The sequence below is a fragment of the Mus pahari genome, chromosome 13, assembly GCF_900095145.1.
Source record: "Mus pahari chromosome 13, PAHARI_EIJ_v1.1, whole genome shotgun sequence".
NCBI classification, from domain to species: Eukaryota; Metazoa; Chordata; class Mammalia; order Rodentia; family Muridae; genus Mus; species Mus pahari.
The window spans coordinates 56,606,233-56,627,720 of NC_034602.1; the positions used below are offsets into that span (position 1 = coordinate 56,606,233).

General features: G+C 37.9%; 1 protein-coding gene across 2 annotated transcripts in view; it reads right to left on the reverse strand.

The window, feature by feature from the left end:
* The window catches only part of Pds5a (PDS5 cohesin associated factor A), an 87,533-nt gene that overhangs the window by 1,636 nt on the left and 64,409 nt on the right, over window positions 1–21,488 (reverse strand). The window contains exons 22-32 of one of the 2 annotated variants that reach the window (XM_021210484.2): window positions 19,910–19,978; window positions 18,225–18,361; window positions 16,288–16,411; window positions 15,836–16,040; window positions 15,347–15,461; window positions 12,173–12,305; window positions 11,165–11,284; window positions 9,358–9,420; window positions 8,567–8,712; window positions 7,896–8,004; window positions 3,690–4,030 (exon numbers count right to left, since the gene is read on the reverse strand). In XM_021210484.2, coding sequence (XP_021066143.1) covers window positions 3,690–4,030; window positions 7,896–8,004; window positions 8,567–8,712; window positions 9,358–9,420; window positions 11,165–11,284; window positions 12,173–12,305; window positions 15,347–15,461; window positions 15,836–16,040; window positions 16,288–16,411; window positions 18,225–18,361; window positions 19,910–19,978 — 1,562 coding nt within the window. Of the gene's footprint in view, window positions 1–3,689; window positions 4,031–7,895; window positions 8,008–8,566; window positions 8,713–9,357; window positions 9,421–11,164; window positions 11,285–12,172; window positions 12,306–15,346; window positions 15,462–15,835; window positions 16,041–16,287; window positions 16,412–18,224; window positions 18,362–19,909; window positions 19,979–21,488 lie in introns of both variants that reach the window. The other variant, XM_029545094.1, reaches the window with a different exon arrangement.

Consider the following 21,488-nt stretch of genomic DNA (forward strand, 5'->3'; position numbering starts at 1 on the left):
AGAAGAGAAGAGAAGAGAAGAGAAGAGAAGAGAAGAGAAGAGAAGAGAAGAGAAGAGAAGAGAAGAGAAGAGAAGAGAAGAGAAGAGAAGAGAAAAAAAGAAAAGAAACAAGAGGGAAAAAATGCAGTTTGGGTCTTACCAGGTCGGCAGAGTAATACTTGTGACTCCTAGAATCAGATCCCTAACTGCATGGGGTGGGGGCAATGGTCTAGTGTGTCTTTGGGAGAAAGAAGTAACCAACTACGTGTTAAATGATCTCTGGGACATGATGAGGAATGGATGCCCTGTGAGGAGCAGCCTCCTTCTGAGTTGCTGCTGCTGCTGTTTCATTCATCTGTAGCTGATCTACATGGATAGAGTGATGGAACACTGGGCTTTGCACATTTTCGCCCACTACTCCCTCATATTTTTCCATATTTTTAGTCAGTTTGAAAGACTATGCTTCCTTTACAACTCACCTTGGGAATAAGATAGAGTCCTAACTGGTTAACTTTACAAAATGGATGCTCAAAGTCACCACGAGGATCCCCAGAGGCTTAAAGATGAGAGCTGTGCAGGCTCCCTTTACTGCCAAGACTCTACAGGACTCCTGGGCTATTATACTGACTTGAGATGATCACACAAGAACTGGCTAGACTCCGTCCAGTCTGTGTCCCAAGAGGAAAATGTTCATGGCATTTTGATAAAATTGTTTGTTACTGAGTGTATATATATATATATATTTAAAGATTTATTTAATATATTTGAGTACACTGTAGGTGTCTTCAGACACTCCAGAAGAGGGCATCAGATCTTATTACAGATGGTTGTGAGCCACCATGCGGTTGCTGGAACTTGAACTCAGGACCTTTGGAAGTGCAGTCAGTGCTCTTAACCACTGAGCCATCTCTCTGGCCCCTTGAATGTATATTTTTATCACACTAATATATCTGGCCTGGTGCCACAGGCTGTGTGACATAACTTTGAAGACAACCTGAGTTGTATTTGGCCACTCTACCTCCAATAAACAATTGCTTAACAGGTTACGCCATCTTCTCATTGCAAAGCAAATCAGTAAGTCACTCTGCTCAAGGAGCCCAGACCCTAGAGCTCCTAAAAGACTTACACTCAGCATGCTAGGCAGACACGGATCGAAACAAAACTGCCATTTAGTATCGCAGAGACATTCTTTAAGTTCAAATTTCCTGTAAATACTAAATATGAAGACTGTTTGCCCAGTTTAATAAGTAAGTAAAATTAAGGGGGTCAGAAACAATACAAGGAGAAATCACAGAACACTGAACACAGACATGGTAAAAGATATTTCAAAATAACTCAGAAAATAAACATCTGTAGCTACCACTGTTAGCAGGCAACTGAGGTTGACATGATTTATTTGAAATAATGGCCACACTTCCTTATTCCTTCAGTAGGGCTGTACTAATACACTTGCAACAACTTTTCCTATTACTAGTATTATTACTAATACACACACACACACACACACACACACACACACACACACACACACACACACACACACACAGAGATATCAGACATTATGCCATGTACCCATTATACCAGTGGTTTTCAATTTTCCTAATGCTGTAACTCTTTAATACAGTTCCTCTTTTCATAGCTGTAATTTTGCTGTTATGAACTGTACTGTTACCCGAATGCTGAGAGTCCCTAGTTTACAGGTAACTAATCAGTTTTACTATTGCTTGTTTTTTTTTTTATCTACTATTGCTTGTTTTTTTTTTTTTTTATCTACTATTGCTTGTTTTTTTAATCTCTTATGTCTGCCACTTGCCCTCTTTCCTTTGGTACTTTGCACTAAACCTTAAACTGGGGGCTTTTCTTTCTCTATGAATGCTCTGAAGGAAGCTGGCAACACACTTAGAGTCTAGTTTAAAAAGGGATTATGTTAAATTTTTGATGTTTACTTAACAGTTACTAAATCTTGAAAGGACAGTATTTTAGGATGACATACTGAGCCATCCTGTGTTCAATCCTGCTCCCTCACTGCTTTGATTTTGAATGCACTAACACACACATGGCGCTCAGCATCAGTCTTCACTCACAGAAGTCTGTTAGCATTTTAACAGGTTATACAGACCTGAGCTCAAAACAGAAAACTATGAAATGCTAAAAAGAGATGCTGGCCTGAGGACGATATGTGGTAGGCTACATAGCAGCTCTAGAGGGAGAATGTGCTCAAGAATACAGACCCGTTAGAAATATCACAGGAAATTACCTTTTTTCTCTCTCTACCCTCTGTCTCTCTATTTCTTTCTTGTTTTTAGTCTTATTTATGTAGCCTAGACTGGCCTCAAACGGACATCGGTGACCCTGAATTTCTATGTGTCACAGTTAGAAGGTGCTGGGAACAAAGCCTAGGACACAGTGCATAATAGGCAAACCATTTTATCAACTGAGATGCATTCTCAGCTACTATTTTCAGGAATGTATATAAACATAAATAACAGAATAAAGGCATGGTGGCTCATGTCTATAATCCCAGCACTTGAGTGACCAAACCAAAAAGACTGCCAAGAGTTAAAGGTCAGTTTTCACTAAAAGGTGATTTCCAGGACATCGTATTCTAGAATGAGACCACGTCTCAAAAAACCCCCAAACAACAACAGCAATAACAAAACAACAACAACAAACCCAAAAGTAAACAAAGAAAAAAACAAACCAACCAACAACATTATAAACAAAGACTCACAAGGGCTACGAGGCATGGTAGCACATGCCTTTACTCCCAGTTCTTAGGAAGCAGAGACAGTTCTAAGGTCGGCATTGTCTACAACGTGAGTTCTAGGACAAACACTGCTATAAAGAGAAACCCTCTCTCAAAAAACCAACAACCAACAATATAAAACAAACAAACAAACAAGAAAACTATAAATTTGTAAAACATAAATCTGAAATGATTCTGCTTTACAGAATTAGAGAATAAACAGCCAACTCATACTTTCATGCAGCAAATTATTTTCAGTACACATTTCAGTGGAGCTTTTTGTACATTCATTCACACCAGGGAATAATGACCATCATCACCTGTTTCTACCTTCCCCGCATGCTTAACTGAAACTTTATACATACTCCCTGAGGTCTGTCTGTCCCCTTAGTCTCCAAGAGCCACTCCTAAAGAATCCTTAGAGGCTGCTAATCACAGGCACAACTGCCACCCAACACTCATGGGGACAAAGCAGGCGGCCTGCCCTAGGTTCAAGGCTTGTCATCCATCATCATCAACAAGAACAAAAACCCTGAATTTTGTCCTTTCAAGACAGGTTTATTTAATTTTGCATAATGCCCTCAAGGTTCATCCATTTCATAGACTATTCAGAATGCTATTCTTTCAGAAATAATTGAAAACAGGTTGAATTCTTCTCCTCTATCCCTACCCTCCTTGCCCTGACTCCCTAAAGACAAGGTCCTGGCTACACAGTCCAGGGTGGTTTTAAACTCGTAACTCCCCTTCTGCCTCCAAGGGCTGGGATTACATGTGTGAACCATCACACTCAATTTTTACATTTACTATAGCAATACACATAATGACAATGCTTTCTATTTCCTATGAAATGGGTAATGTGGGGGAAGCATGCTCCTTCAGAACAAGAATCCATCCTACTCTGAGTATTTTGCTATTGCCAACCTTTTCCATCCTTGACAAGATGAGGATAAGTGGGGTACATTACCTTTGTAAATCAATTTGTCTCTCTGCTGGAACTGCCTTTTTGGCTCCATCTTGTAGCTTGGGCGCTTTGGCATTCCCCACCTCCAGACTCTCCTGGCTGCCTGCAGCTCTCTTCCTTCCCTTGCTAACAGGTTTATTTAGCTCATCGTTTTTGGTTGCATTGCCCTGAGATTCAGATTTGGGGCGACGTCCTCTCCGGGGTTTGGAAGGGGCAGGAGGTCCTGACTCATCTACTTTCTCGTCTGGCTTTTGGATATTTTCAGCACCAGCTGCTGTTACAATTCTTTTCTTTCCTCTGTCACTGCTGATGTTGCCTTGGGTAGACTGATCAGAATTAATTTCCTAAAAGAGCACAAAAACAAATTTGTAAACATAAATCCCTCAAATGTTATAGTAAAATAGATTATGAATTAAATAATCTTTCCTATAAGAGCACAAAAACAAATTTGTAAACATAAATCCCTTAAATGTTATAGTAAAAAAGATTATGAATTAAATAAAGTAAACTGATAGTTCTAATTTTACATGTTGCATATGACTTAATTCATGTGTGTGGAGCTGCAAGGGCACTGTGTTGTCCTTCCCAGTTCTCAACCATATTCCAGGCCTCTCCTGAACCTCAACACTGCTAGCTAGCAAATCCCAGTGATTCTCCTGCCTTTGCCTCTGCTGCGGTTTTACAGATGCACATGAAACCTGTGGTCACTGGCTAAGGTTTGGTTGCGCAGCAAATGCGCTTTGCCTTTCCAGCTCTTAGAAAGTTCTTTAAACATGTCATTGCATGTGTATTTATTACATGTTATTTTGTGTGTGTGCACTTGCACTCCATGGCACTTGTGTAGAGGTCAAGAACCACTAGCAGGGGTTAGCTCTCTCTCTCTCTGACCATGTGGGACCTGGGACTGAATTCAGATCATCAAGTTAAGTGCCAATTACCATTGTGAGTGGAGCCATGACAACAACCCCCTTGACAGTGTTGCAAAGAGGTTGGAATACAAAGGTTTCTGATTAATTGCTTATATTACACTAAAAAGTAAGCTCCCCGCAGATAAGGATAACCCTGCAGCCCACCTTAGTTGTGTGTGGGCATACCACACAGAAGAGGGGCAGAAAGCACCTATGGACCAAAGGAAGAGGGGGGTGCTCTCAGCTCTTGAACTCACTGGCCCTATGAGTTCACTGCACAAGATCAGGCAGACAAGATGAGAGTAGTCGGCACCGACTGAACTGAAAAGGTTACAAACAAACAAAGTGCTCTACTCCATGAAAGATAACACCCTGACTCTTCTGTCATTCTTGGGCAGACACATGCAACAGACACACAAACACTAGTAAGACTTAAAAACAATCTATTTAGTCGGGTGTGGTGGTGCACGCCTTTAATCCCAGCACTTGGGAGGCAGAGGAAGGCAGACTTCTAAGTTCGAGGCCAGCCTGAAGTGAGTTCCAGGACAGCCAGGCCTACACAGAGAAACCCTGTCTCAAAAAACAAAACAAAACAAAAATCTACTTGATTTCCCATCATACTCCTTAGGTACTTGTTTACTAAGGATATTCTGTAAGTTTTCATGGAGGGATGTTTTCATAATGCGACATGGCTGTATTATACTGCTTCTAGATAACCTCTTTTGTTCTAACTTTCTTACTAGCTTCTGCTCCATTACTGAAGTATTTTTTAAAAGTGAAATCCATATTTAACCCACTGTTGTCATGTTTTAATATTTAGCATTAGCCCATGTATAATTTTACAAATAACAAGATCCCATTTCATCAAAACAGGTATAATGGGCTTCAGAAAAAGCAATAAGAGGTGGAATGAAATTGGCCTTCTCACAGGAACTTTAGGAACCAATTATAATTTTAATTGTTCTAATTCTATTTAATTAAAAGCAAAGGGAAGCTTGATGTGACATACACTATAACCCCCAGTATGTGGAGGGATGTGGCAGGGAATGGTTATAAATTTGAGGCCAGCATCAGTTACAAAGCCAGGTACCAGATAAGCCCAGATTACATATTGAGACAACAAAGCAACAACAACAACAACAACAACAACAACAACCAACAAACAGAAGAGAATGGTCACTATGCAAGAAAAAATATGCATCTTTTCAAAATTTCATTTTTTCCCGAAAAATATTTCCAGAATGGGTGGGGCTTACTTGAAGTCTCCCTTCAAGGATGGGAAATCCAAGTGCTTCCCTAAAGTAGTCCACAGAAACCGCAACCCAACAACTCATAATGGCTCAGAAAAGGACTAGACATTAAGTAATTTGAAGAAACAGGGAGATTCCTGGGGAAAACAAATTCTGTCAGTCACACAGTCAATGTTTTTATTAACTGGGGACTTAGAACCCTGGACCTGGGTGGGTCCTCTATTGCTGAGCTAAGCCCAGACCCAAGCAATACGGTGACACCTGTGCAACCTCAACACTGGGGAGGCGGGGGCACAAAGATGTCAGGCTTGAAGTCAATCTTGGCTATAAAGCAGATAGACAAGGAAAGGCCACATTCACTTATGCAAATTAGCTGCACATGCATGTGTAAGGAAACCAAGTAAATAAAAAGATAAATGTGGAGGGAGACAGTTCTGACAATCCCTCTCACCCGAACCCTGCGGTGAGTGCTTTGAGCACAGCCTGTGCTTTATGTTACTATGTGACACACAGAGTAAATACAATTTTTTTTTGTAAATATGCATAGCTAAGTTGGATGTAGTAGCATGTACTATACCCTTATCATTTGAGAGATTGAGGCATGAAGATGGCCATGAACTCAAGGACTTGAAACCGTGAGGACCTGGGCAGTTGGGACTATGGATTAAGACTCTGTCTCAAAAAAAAAATCATTAACTAAAACAAATAATAGCTAAACAACATCATCACACTACCGCTCCCCCCCACCCGCCCCACACACACACAAAGAAAGGAAGGGAGGGAGCAAGCCCAATGTGTACAAAATTCACTTAATTTTAGGTAGAGGATAATGAAGCCACAAGGCTCCATGAATGTACTACATCTGACTACTGTAAGTATATGTGACCCAATGTCTGTAGCAGTGTATGAACCTTCAGTTTCTTTATGCCCAGCCTACTTAACTCTATATAGGGATCCCCTAGTAAGCAGACTTATTTGTTTCTTTCTGTACTGCAAGAATTATGGCAGTGAGATAGTCCTAACTTTTGTCTAGTAATATGTTGTTTCAAGCCATTCCTACTTATAGTAGATGAGCTACTTCTCATTAAACAAGTTAATGGAAAGTTAATGAAGTCAGGCAATCTAAATCAATTCAAGTCAGCGAGTGGCAGAGCACATACTAAACAAGATCTGATTCATCTGCTACTGTTTAGCTTCACTGCTTTCTTTCCTGTTAAAAACACTGGTAAGGAATGGGAGTGGGGCTCGAAGAGCTAGTTTAGGGCGGAAGAGTACTCGTTACTCTTGCAACCCCTGTGAAATTCCAGTTCCAGATCTGATACCCTGTTCTGATCACTGTGGGCACTTGTCACACATGTGGTTCACTGGCATACGCAGCAAAACAATCACACACATAAAACAAGATTAAGTCTTTTAAAAAAAGGAAGCAAGAAAATGAGGAGGTGGGGATTAATGCTTCTGAAGAGGACTCAGGTTCATTCCTAGCACCAACATGGCAGCTCACAACCATAAATTCAAACCCCCAGGGATCCAAATTGTTCTCCTGGCTTCCACAAAAACTGCAAGTCATTTGTACATACATACTAGGTAACACACGATGGATGGATAGATGGATGGATGGATGGACAGATGGAAAGTGAGTGGGTGATCTGGGTGCTCCAGTTTGAACGTCATGGTAGAACATGTCTGTCATCCCAGCTATCTGGGAGGTGTGGCAGGAGGATCATGAGTTAGAAGCCCCCTGTGCCCACAGGAAGACCGAGGACATGACTCGGCATTACTGACACTGAGTCCCATTCCCAGAACATAAGGCAGAAAAGTTTATTGAATGACAAGCACCTGTAAGCCTGGGTCCACCAGCCCGAGTAAACTGAGCAGCACAAACAACAAGAGACTTTGCCTCAACAACGTGGAAGGAGAGAAATGACTCCTTAACATTATCCTCTGCCATGTAGTAAAGGAACTTGGGTCCTCTGAATTATGAGCTGAGCCATATTTCCAGCCCTGTCTTGTGCAAACTTCAGAGATATAAACAATGGAATAACATTTACCTTATTCTTTACAGTATCAATGTTCTTTACAGGTGTGACAGAAATTATTCTCACAGGATTCTCCTCATTTTCACTAACTCCAGTTTCTGATGCCTCTGAGCTCTGTTCCCTACTAGAAAAACAGACAAATAAACAAACAAAACCAAAACCAAGGCCTTTTCATTTCAGAAATGAAATAATCAATTTTATTTATTGATTAGTTATATTACTATATATCCACTTGCCTGAGAGGCCTCACTGGTGTTCTAGAATGTATTTTGGGGAGTGTGCTATGTAATGTGGCATTTAGGATTGTGATTCCAGTATTCTAGAGGCTGAGAAAAGAGGCCTGCCACAAGTACATAGCCTGACTATATAACAAGGCTCCGGATCAAAAAGCACTCTTTAAGCAGGGTATAGGGATGTGCACCTTGAATCCCAGCACCTGAGAAACAGACGCAGAGGCAGGTGAAAATGAGGCCAACCTAGCCTAAATATCAAGTTACATGGTGAGACCCTGTCTCAGGAAACACTACACTTTTGAGTCTCATTAAAAAACCCTAACCACAAAATATTATAACACTTTTATATAAGTCCATTCTATGATCCAATGCCTTGAAAATAAGTTAAAATGTTATGCAAAGCAAGCAGTGAGCAAGAAAACAAGATGTATTCAGAGAAAAATAAATTGCCTTGAACGACTTCCGGCTGAGGGACTAAGCTCTGAATTGGCGTTAATATTGCTTCCAGTCTCTGTGCCAGCGCTTCTAACATAAGGCTTCCTTCCCGTTGCTGATAAAGGCTTGTTCACTGTACCTAGTACTCCAGTAGGCTTTGGCTGCAAAAAAAAAAAGAAAAGAAAAAATAAAAAAAAAAAGAAAAAGAAAAAAGAAAAACCACACACTTTAATTCTGAAAAAAATTATGTTTGCTTCTTTTAATAAAAGCAAAAGCAAATCCATTAACTTCACTTAAGGCAATATTGCTATCTCTTCTTTTATCTGTTATTTCTTAATATACCTCCAAAACACATAGAAATTAATGACACTCTTAACTTAGAAGTAACTACTGAATATATATTTTTACATCACCTTAATTTATGAAATGCAATCTTCCTATCATTTTAGCCTTTCATATTAATCTCTTTATTTTCCTCCCTCGAGACTCTCCATGTAGCCCTTGCTGACTCTGTAGACTAGGCTGGCATTGAACTGACAGAGATAAATCTACCTTCCTGAGTCACCAACACCTGTCTTGTTTGTTTTTCTGATCTACTTCTATTACTTATGAAAACATGCCCTAGATGAATTTTAAATAAATTTGAGCTTCTCACCACTTTAAGACTAAGTGGCAATGATTCTGAACAGTGGTTAATTGCAAACAAGATCTGAGAATACCAACACACAATGCACCCCCACAAACCTGGGGCACATAGCAGAAAGAATACACATTAAACAAAACCCCAAGCAATAAGTGTACAGTACCTTTCCTGTTAACAGAAGAACTCTTGTCTCTTCTGAAATATAGCTTTTGTCATTACAGAAGTCCTATTAAAAAAAAAAAAAAAGAAAAGAAAAAAGAACAAAACCAAGCAAAGGGAGCAGTGTTATCATCTCAGGGCTTCCAGGCTGTCCTGCACCACCATGCACTCTGCTCACACACTGCAAGACTAGACAAGCAGGAGGTACACTTTCCAGTCCATGGTGGCACTGCTGTACAGAGAACTGCACAGCCTTGACAAGAACTTTCTGGAGACATGATATCCTTGACTTTTCAAAATTTTAATTCATTAGTTTATTCATTTTGAGACATGGTTTCTTTAGCCCTAGATGTCCTAGAATTGACTATGTAGATCAGGTAGGCCTCAAACTCATTGTTGTGCCTTCAATGTGCTGGGAATAAAGGAATGGGCCTCCAAACCAGCAACACCTATTTTATTTTTATGTGTATGAGTATTTTGCCTGCATCTATGTTAAGGTAGGCAGGCAGGCTAGGCCAGTCTTCCTGACCCCAGTTTTGGGACTAAAGCTGTGCACCACCATACAAAACATCTGATGATTCTCCATTCTCTTTACTAAATATTCTGGGCATGACAAATAAAGTACAATAGTGTCACGAATATCCATACCAATACCAATAAACCATCACTTGGGACGCTGAAGCAGTATGATCACTTGCCATCAGGAGATCAAGATTACCTTTGGCAATATAACAAGACCTAATCTAAGGATAAAACAGGTGCTGCAATGGACTAGTTTACTAATTTCATTTTAAAAATTATATAAGGTACATTGTACACTTGCATGAAAACTTCCTTATGGAGCAAGGTATAAGAAACTGTATCTGCCCATAGTTGTTGAGAGTTCTGAACAGGAGGCTTAAATGTACCAAGAGTTGGGCTGAATTCTGTTTTTCTCTCTGTGTCTATTCCCTGCATCCTGAGGATCTTGTTATGTATATTTAGCCTGAGCTTCTTAGTGTAATCTAGGACTAAAAGTGTATGCCATCATGCCCAACTCAGATATGCTATTTTATTTCACACAAAAAAAGTTAAACGTTAAAAATTCTGAATATCTAATTTTACTTACTTTGCTTATAAAAAACATATACAAGCCTGGTGCTCTAGTGTTTGACCTTACTAGATTAAAAGCAATATGTTAGAAAACAAGTAGGAAAGTGGCATATATATAATAAAAGAAAAACTGGGCAGACAAGATGGCTCAGTAGGTGGAGTTGTTTCTTAGAGGCCTTCATCTTTAGTCTGATTCCTGAAACCCACATGGGGGAAGGAGGGCTGACTCAAATTGTTCATTAACTAACATTTATTTAATAGATTCAAGTGAGAACTATAAATATCCTAATATCATTTCTTTCCCTCCATCTGCCCAACCACCCATCCTCTGGCCTTCTGAGTCCTGCCACCTTGCCTGAATGCACTGTACAAAGGATCTCTTCAGTGGGACCAGAGCTCAGTCTAGAGCTTCCTGGCTAGTATATACAAGGCCCAGTGTGTAATTGGCAGAACACACAGAAACACAATTAAAAACAAACAAACAAAATAAAACCACAAGTAGTATTTATTTTAATAAAAAAGGATAAATTTTGAAATCTAATATGCAGAATTAAGATCAGAGTAACAGAAAGGTTACCTGTCTTCCATTCCTCAATAAGTTTAGAGGCTTTATTTTTTTTTTACTCTGACCTTAAAACTATCCATCCAATATTCGTCACCAGTGCTAACTGAAATTTAAATCACTTACTATTACAGAGAGATTTGGTGAGGAAAATTACCTTTTCAGGCTGTGTAAAGAACTTCATTGGGAGGACTGGGTCCTTTGGTGAATCTGCATTGCACAAAGCGCTTTTGCTATTTATAACACACAGAGCCACGTCACAAACTGTATAAAGTTTCTAAAGAGAAAAAAAATGACATAACAGTCAGAGTACCAATTCCATCACAGGTATAAACTGAAGTTGTAAAATACAAGTGACTACTTGTTTCTTTTTTTTTTTTTTGGTTTTTCGAGGCAGGGTTTCTCTGTATAGCCCTGGCTGTCCTGGAACTCACTCTGTAGACCAGACTGTCCTCGAACTCAGAAATCCGCCTGCCTCTGCCTTCTGAGTGCTGGGATTAAAGGCGTGTGTCACCATGCCTGGCTCGATATATTTATTATTATATGTAAGCTTATTATTACACTGTAGGTGACTTCAGATGCACCATAAGAGGGCGACTACTTGTTTCTTAACATTTCATTTGTGCTCAGTATTCTTAGATTCCCAGTAAAGGTAAGTATCCATTTTCTCTCCCTAGAAAGAAGTTCCTACCATAACGTGCCATATGTTTTATCAGTATTTGTCTTCGGGTCTTAAGTCTTAATGCCTTTCTAGAATGTTAAAGGTTTTTAGAAAATGAAATTTTGCCAGTATAGGCATTAGAAAGAGATTCAAAATCAGGAGTGGAAATAAGGCTTAAGAGCACTTGTTTCCCCAGTAGATATTTTGAGTTTAGTTACCTACACCAACATGATAACTCACAGCCAGTCATAATCACATTTTTCAGGGTATCTAGTCCCTCTACTGACCTCTATGGGCACGTGGTACACACTCACACATGCAAACTATTCATAGACACTCACACATACAAAAAAACAAAACAAAACAAAACAAAAAACCTGAAAAAATTGAGTAAGTTGCATGAATTTGCACGTATATATTTTAATAAACTGTAATTTAAACTATTATATATTTGTCGAGGAAAAGAGCGGGTTGGTATATTTCCCTATGTATCCATTGCCTTACTTCATTTGTCTTGGATTCATCTGGAGACTGCGCGTCTCTGGTTAGCTTGATATTCTCTGCCATCTTTTTCATGAACGCATGGCTGTTGTTTTCATTCTTTGTCATTAAGACTTCAAGCATAAACCACAGGCACCTAAGTAGAAAATACATTAAAAAGGATAAATGATGATTAAATTTTTTTCAATGGATTAAATCTTTAATGAAAAGTTTGGCTGTCAGCATAAAAGAATATCAAAACAGTAACATTATCTTATTAATGGTATCAATTTTAAGTGTGTGGTTTTCTTTTTTTTAAGATATGGTCTCCTGTAACACAAGCTAGCCTCCAGCTCATTGTGTAGCTTTAACTCATCTTTCACTATATCTGGCTCAAGAGGAAAAAGACACAAAGTACTTAAAATAAAACTGCTTACTCTGAAAATTCCTTACAGTTTCATGGCATGCATAAAAGCCACAGAGGTTCTCAATAAACATTTACACTGTGATATATTTCAACCCACAGTAGAGATAAACAAATCAGCATACTGCATACCTTTGGCACCCAGCAAGCTAGGCAGCAGGTTTGTTACTGCTATGTAAATTATGATGAGATATGGCAAGTCTCATGTATTATGAGACTGTTTGAGGAGTGGTAACCACCCATGCAGCTAAGTGGCTCCTTCCTTATAAAACCGTTTTTGCTGTTTCTTCTTGTCACAGCATAAGCATTAATACATAAACTGTAAGGATGAGTTTCCAAGGATAGTGGTGAACACCAACCCATACTAAACACGAGCATCACTTGGGGAAACGGACATGTCTGAGGATGGACCTGTTTTTTGTCCAGTTTCCAGAATAATTTACATATAAGAGTACCTGCTTTTCACCACTGGAAGGGTAAAATGAATTTGGTAACCTTATGTAAGGGACTAGGCAGGAAGCCACAAGTTTCTTCTAACAAACCAGGCATGATAGTACACACCTAAAAGGTACAGATTCATAGTCATTGTCACTACACAGCTGATAGGAAACCAGGCTAGGTTAAATAAGCTAGTTTGAGAGTGCACAGGTAGGGGCTGGTGAGATGACTCAGTGAGTAAGAGCACAGACTGTTGGTGCAGAGTTCAAATCCCAGCAACTACAGGGTGGCTCACAACCATCCATACCAAGATCTGATACCCTCTTCTGGAGTGTCTGAAGACAGCTACAGTGTTCTTACATATAATAAATAAATAAATCTTTAAAAAAAAAAAAAACCAAAAAAAAAAAACGTACACAGGTAAAAATGTTAAGTCTGGCAGAGTTCTATTTAAATGAGAATGGACTGTAAAACCAGTGAAGCAGAAAGGGCAACAAATACAAATCACCCTCCACCAGATTTCATACAGAGAATTTCTACAAACTTCCTTTTTTAAAAAAAGAGAAAGTTCACATACCCAAGTTACAATAAAAACATGGAAGTCACTATAAAAACTTGGTCTGATTTTACACTTCTATAAAACACACGTGACATAAATGTAGCAGGCTTCATGTGCGCAACTGTGTGTGAATGCATTATTTGAACAAGTACAGTTGAACTGAACTGCGGTGACAACGCTGGAGGCATGCACTGCATAAGGCTGCGGCATTCAGAATGCTAAAGTAGACAGTAATTCCATAAATTCTCTGGGGTTCAGAATCCTCTATCCTATTAACTTTTACAAAGACCAACAGCAGGAGGATCACTGTTAGGAAGATGAGAGGAAGCATTCTCACCGCCGTAAGAGGATGAGACTTGGTCCTTTTACAAGGTTTCTTTCTTTCTTTCATTCTTTCTTTCTTCCTTTTTTTTTTAAAGGCGGGTTTAAGATTTTAAATAGGGCTGGAGAGATGGCTCAGTGGTTAAAAGCACTGACTGCTCTCCCAGAGTTCCTGAGTTCAATTCCCAGCAACCACATGGGTGGTTCACAACCATCTGTAATAGGATCTGATGCCCTCTTCTGGTGTGTCTGAAGAGAGCAATGGTGTACTCAAATACATAAAATAAATTAATAAATCTTAAAAAAGACTTAAAATATAGCCAGTTATTGGTGGTGCACACCTTTACTCCTAGCAGATGAATGTCTAATTCAATTTAGGAGTAAGATTTGCTTATTGACATAGAAAAATGTAATACAAACAAATGATACTAATTTACAAATGCAAAACAAAATGTAGCAATGGTCCTACACATAAGTGGCTCAGCATTTAGGGGAAATGGTTGTTCTTCCTGAGGACCCACATTCTACTCCCAGAACCTACATTGCAGCTGTCAACTAGCACCAGCGAATTCAACACCCTCTTCTGACCTTCACAGGCACTAAGAATATGCATGCATTCTCCATGAAAGCATGAAGGACAATGGGGAAAGTATGTATTGCTACTAAGTTTCTTAAAGCTCTTTAGACACAATTCTGAGCCTTCTTTAATCCACTCTTCCTTCGGTATATATGAAGCATACCTAGAGATAACAAAGTATTCCGGTAATGAGCACATCTGAGACTACAATGAGGTCATTCCCCACTCCCCTTACCCCTTCAGCTCCGCCCACGTGCTAAGCACTCCTTGTTCTCTTTCAAATGTATGACTTTCTTTGCAGATAATTTTCTTACTGTGCATGTAAAGACTGTTAACCCTTGTATTTATGAGATATGGTCTCAAGTAATCCAGACCGGCCTGAATCTGACCCTTCTTCTACTTTCAAGTGGTAGGAGCATAGGTACATGCTGGCATCCTTGGTTTGGGTGGGGCTGGAGCTCTAACCGAGGCCCATGCATACTCGGTAAAGTACCAATTGAACCATATCCACAGTACTAAAGATTACTGTTAAGGAAAGATGTGGTTCTATTAAAAGAAAAAAAGTTATACAAATGAATAAATACAAATTCCTAATCCATGAGAAATTTTTATCACATACTTTTATAAATTACCAAACTAAAAAGCAAAAAACTATAAAACACAAAACATCTTATTAATCTATTGCAACATTAGATAAGTATAAGCAGTACACAGAGGGCTAAGAACAGGATGGTTAAATGGGAATAGTTCTGAAAAAATTTTAAAAACTTAACAGTAAATTAAAAATTTCAGAATCATAAAAAATTTATAATGAAAATAATAATTAAAAAAAATTAAGAGTGAACACAGTTTGTAGAATTCTTGAAACATATGACTTACTCCTTTATATCACGAAGTTGATCAACATCCTGTGACCGTGTGAAATCAGGATCATGGGCTAGGAGGTGAATCATGTATGGAACCACATATTCAGGCAGCAGTGACAATAATTTCTCTAAATGAAAACATCGCAGTTAAGAAAAACAGCTTTTATAGAAGCTGTCCTTTTCTGAGACCTAACCATTTGCTTCTATTTCCCTTAGCTATTAATAGTTATACTATTACACAGCAGATGTCTGGAAAAGTTAGGGTAAGTGTAGGTACTCTAACATCTGAGAAATGTACACATATTAAAGCACACTAATTATGACTACATAAGGAAATACAATTACCCAGAACATTTCAAGTAACTATGACTCCAATACAAGATTTCAGTTTCTATATATGCTGCAAATCTGATAACATTTTATAAAGTTAAACATTTCAGTATAAACTCCAGTAGAAACGCAAGCGGCCCTGAGATACACACTGTGATTCTCAAGTACACACCAGTGGCCATGGGGTTCTGTTTGATGTACTCCCTGCGGATGCTGATGTTCTTTAACAGACACTGCCGAGCGTGTGCTCTCCTCTCCTTCACGGGGTCTTTGGCACACAGAGCAAAGACCGCCATGTACTCCAGTGGGAGGAGCAGCTTCACCAGGGCCTTGTGAAGCTTCTGCGCAAATATCTGCCTTACTTGGTAGCACTCATCCTGCATAAGCACAAAAACAAAGATACCCGAGCTGGGTAAAAACTTGTGCACATACAAATGCACATACACAAATGCACACACACATGCACCTTCTGTGGTAAAAATTTAAAATGACGGTTATGTTATATTAGAGGGATGGAAACAATCTCTCCTGTGTGCATATTCATATATCAAATGCATCTGTATTCAAAGAAAAGTAAATACAATCAAACTGAAGACTAGGATTTTAAATAAGTTTTCCACTTACATTAATAACCAGTGCACAGAGCTGAAACTGTTCTGGGGTAATAATTTCATGGTAGCAAGGTTCCTGAGCAAGCTTCATTATGGCACTACCAGCAGCTAATCGCAAGCGAGACATATCAGATTTACTATAAATAAACAAAAAGAAATGAACATTTCCTATAACCATTTTACACATAAAATTCTGATTACTTTTTGAATGTGAGACTGGCAGTAGGTAACTCACTGTGCAAACAAAGGTAGTTACTTTGTGTGTATTGACTAAACATAGAGGAAAAGCTCCAATCCCTGTGGTGTATGACCAAGCTTTGCCTCCAACTTGTCTCCCACCACACGGGTTGCTTTACTCTACTATCAAACCACTAATAGTACTAAGAAAAGCCGGGTTTATCACAGTCTGTATTTCCTATTCATATTCATTGTGGAAAATTGTTTAAACAAACCAATCATCACGTTATATCTAGTTTGTACATCATATTCATTTATACCTATAATTTAACTCTACATTAATCATACACATTTTTATGAATGTCAATGTAACAATTTAAAGAACCAGATATAGAACATTCATAGAGATTAGAACATGGTTATATATATTTCTTAAAGGACTTTTATCAAGTTTCAAGAATGTGGATGAATCAGAATTAACAGGACAGATATAAACTGTTCTACAGTCCTAAACAGATGGAACCAACTCCTAGGGAGAACAAGGACAGAATTCATTTTATTTCCCAGTGAGCAAGCAAAAATTCCCTAAATGTTTTTTCAATTTGATGAGGAAAAGGTATTACTTAAGTTTAGATAACATTACTTCGCTTAGAACAACAAATAGTTAAACATGTTTTTCCAAGTCAAGTGATACACTTGGGAGGCAGAGGCCAGCCTGGTCTACAGAGTGAGTTCCAGGACAGCCAGGGCTACACAGAGAAACCCTGTCTCGAAAAACAAACAAACAAACAAAAAAGTTTTCATTACCGCCAATCAAACTCTAATCATTTTGTTGATATGAAACTTGTTGGCTTACTCAACATAAAAATGTTGGGTTTCATTTACCTTTTGCATATCTGTTCAATTTATCAAAGTATTAAGCATAATGAACTATAATTGTCTGTGTATCTCAAGTAGATTTTTTTTAGAGGAAATAATTAATGTTATCTTTAAATAACACAATAGTACCAAGTACTCAATGAATACTAAATGCACAAAAATAAGATTTTGTGTCCTGAGCCGGGTGTGGTGACACACGCCTTTAATCCCAGCACTTGGGAGGCAGAGGCAGGTGGATTTCTGAGTTCGAGGCCAGCCTGGTCTACAAAGTGAGTTCCAGGACAGCCAGGGCTATACAGAGAAACCCTGTCTTGAAAAACAAAACAAAACAAAAGATTTTTTGTCCTCTCACATAAATTTAAGTAAAAATCATGATTTATCACTGCTGGTGCTCTGGATGTCAAGTATTTGAAAAAACAAAAAACAAAAAAACAAGGGACTTGACAATTTCTTCGTGTAAGGAGACAGTAATTTCACTACACTGAAAAGTAGAAATTAATTTATCAATGTTTTCCTTTTTGCTTGTATAAACATGCCTTGAAATTGCCAGAAGGCTTCTCCTGCCCCACTTTTGAGCAACTACTGTGAGTCATTCTATTTGTACAATTATATTACGGGGTGATCTGACTTTACCACACTTCTCATAGTGTTACAGAGTAGAAATTCAACAAATAGTTGCTTATAGAGCAAGTATGGATTTTAGTAACACTGAGCTGATTTTAAATAAAAATGTATTAGAAGTTCATAGTTTTTGGAAATGACAAAAATATACCAATAGTCTTCAATGTATTCAAGAGAGATAAATCCAAAAATTACAGTGTGCAATTAAAACACTCGGTATTAGTCAACTCTTCCCCAATCGTGGGTACAAGGCAAGTGGAAGAAGAGACTCACCTGATCCTCTTTTGCTCTGTCAGGTCTCCCTCACTAACCAGCATCGCTGACAGTAACCGAAGCGTTGAGTTGGCAGACTTAGACTGGTTGTTTTTCATACCCAACAGCCACCTTACCAGAAGTTTAATTGCCTGTACCTATAAAATATTAACATGCTAAAAAAAGAAAGCAACTTAAAATTCTAATTAAAGGGAAAACTAATTTAAATTAACTTGTTTAGTGAAACTATTCATCCTAATCAGTGGAAATTTATTACCCAAGGCATTGGGAAAAGACGAGTAACAATAAGAATATTACTTCCTGTTCACCTGTACACATACTGTTCCACAGCTGTTCATGCTCTTACTTCCAACAGAGAAAGCAAAAGATATCCATTCCATAACTGGTAACTCAGTCAAGTCTTGCTACCCAGATTTTTGATATAAGACTTTGTAAATACTTAAAAACATATAATTAAAAAATAATTCTACTAATTTCTAGATATTCGACAGGTGTGAGGAGGAAGAAATAGGTGCTAACTGGTACAGCAACATACATGTATAAATGGGGTAACATTTATTTATTCATTTGTTTACTTATTGTTTGGGTTTGTTTGTATAAAGACATTGACTCTCTACAAAGCCCTGGCTTTCCTGGAAATCACTATGTAGACAAGGCTGGCCTAGAGATCCAACTGCCTGTGCCTCCTGAGGGCTGGCATTAAAGACACGCACCAATAGCTGGCTAAAATATAAACTTTAAATAAGATCACAATTAATAATTACATTTTAACAATGACTACATTTCAAAGTAGCAAGTAGAGATAACTATGGACATTTTTCAATAAAAAGAATGATATACACTAACTATTCTGATCTAATCATTATACATTTTAATATAACTCCAGAAATCTCCAATATCTTCAAAACTCTTCAAAAGCTTAAAAGTAGCCAATATGCTGTTAAAAACAATTATTTAGATGAAATAGATTAGTACCAAAAAACTATTGAATAAATAAAGTCTGGTACATTTTAAACATCTTGACTAAAACGTTGGGGCTTAGGTAATTATTTGTGGCCTTAATTATCTGAAAGATTGTTATCAACGTATATGAAGAGCTAAAGACGTAAGTATTATTTCATATATTTACTGACAATCTGACAAAAATATATGACTAAGAAAGTAATATACAGGCTCCTATACTTGAGTGTAGTGAATGTCGGAGCCCTGACTCAGCACAGAATAGGGTGTACTCAGTGGAGGGACACTGACTGAGCATGTGGTTACATCCCTCCAACCACCAGGTCAGACCACCAAACAAAATATAGCAAAAGTCCAGAAACAACAGCAACTGCAACTCCTTAGAGAAGTATTAATTTATAATGAATTTTAAAATAAACCACATTTAGGTTGAACCAGGGCTCAGCAGTTTTGAGCACTACTTGCTCTTCCAGAGGATGCACGTGTGTCCCAACCCACATAAGGTGACTCAAAATCATTTTTATCTTTAGATCTAACTATCTCTAGCCTCTGAGAGAACCTGCATGCATATGTGTACACAAACACATACACACACTTAATAAATAAGTAATAAATAAAGCAGCCCACTAGAAAATGCTTATTAATTATAACATTAGAAAATCCAGGATACCTGCAAGCATTCCCTTTTTTCAACATAAAGGTCACTAATACCTAAGCAAATATACCTTTGCTAGTACTTCAGGAGAAACTTCCTCATCTGGAGACCATAATTTTCCATTCTTCTCACCTGTTGACTATAGATAATAGAAGAAATTTAGTTTTTCATCCCAATTACTACACAGTGTGAAAATATACAGGTAAAAGAACTTAGAGAATGAAATTAGAGGAGTCACATTTTCCAATCTCAAAACATACTACAAGCCTACAATAACCAAGACTCTGAAGCAAGAATGGAAATATACAACAATGGAATAGAAGAGGGGGAGAAAACTTTTTATTAAAAATCAAAAACCAAAACACTAAAAATAACCCTTTTATTATATGGGTCAATTCATTTTGTCAAGTACACTAATACCATGTTCTGGGAAAAGAGAAAACTGGGTGCCAACAAATTAAGAATGTTGCTAGACAGTAATACCATCTACAAACATCATCTAAAAAGGAAAACCCAATAATCTGTCAGAAGACGACACAGGAAAAAAAAAAAATCTTCATTATCTTGCACTTAATACTAAAGAAGTGTTCACTATCCAGAATATACAGGTAAACGTTGCTGGTACAGTAATAAATGTCTTTAATCCCATAATTTAGGAGAGAGGCAGAGATATAGGACCTAAAGGCCAGCTTTTGTTATACATAAGATTTCAAATTCAATGTGGGCTACAGGAAACTATACCTCAAAACATACACCTCAACAGCAACAAACAAAAATACTAAAGGATCGGAACAGTGATCACTGCAAAAGATACACAGATGGCAAATAAGCACTTAGAAAATGATTCTAATTAAAAAGAAAGAGAAAAGAATGCCACATTCATAATAAAATATTTTATATTTATTCTCTCAAAAAGGTGTGGAGAAAAAAAAAAGTGTGGAGAAACTGGAACTTACAGACTTGTTTAGTAAAAGAGTTAAAAAGGAACAGACACAATGATAACCAGTTTGGTGATATCTAAAACATGTCCAATAATCACATGACTCAGAAATTTTACTTTTGCTACATATAGACATTAACTACAATTTCCAAAACCCAAACTGTTAACAGGCCCAAAAAAAAAAAAAAAAAAAAAGAAAAAAGAAAAAGTGGAATATACAAAGGAGTATTTCTCAACAGGGAAGAAAATACATGAAATATTGATCAATAATACAATAAAATGAATCTGGGAAACATGCCAAATAAAAAAGCTACCTAGAATAAATCCATAGTCGCCATGCAGAGTTCTGAGGGCATATATTAAGGGGATTTGAGTACATTGCTTAGGAGGTAGAAGAGTGTTTCCGTGTGGGAATGTATCTCTCCAGTGACAGTGAAGATAAGATAGTTCAGAAGAAAGAGCATTTACTACCAAGCCTGACAACCTGCTTTCCCCAGGAACCACATGGTGGAAGGAGAGAACACTCAATAAAGATGTCCTCTGACACTCACAAGCAAACTGCCATGCACCCCACAGACTGAATAAATAAATAAATAAATAAATAAATAAATAAATAAATAAATAACTTTTTTAAAATCTGGGCATAGTGGTGCACATCTTTAGTATAGCTCTCAGGAGGAAGAGGCAGGCAGGTCTTTGTGAGATTTAG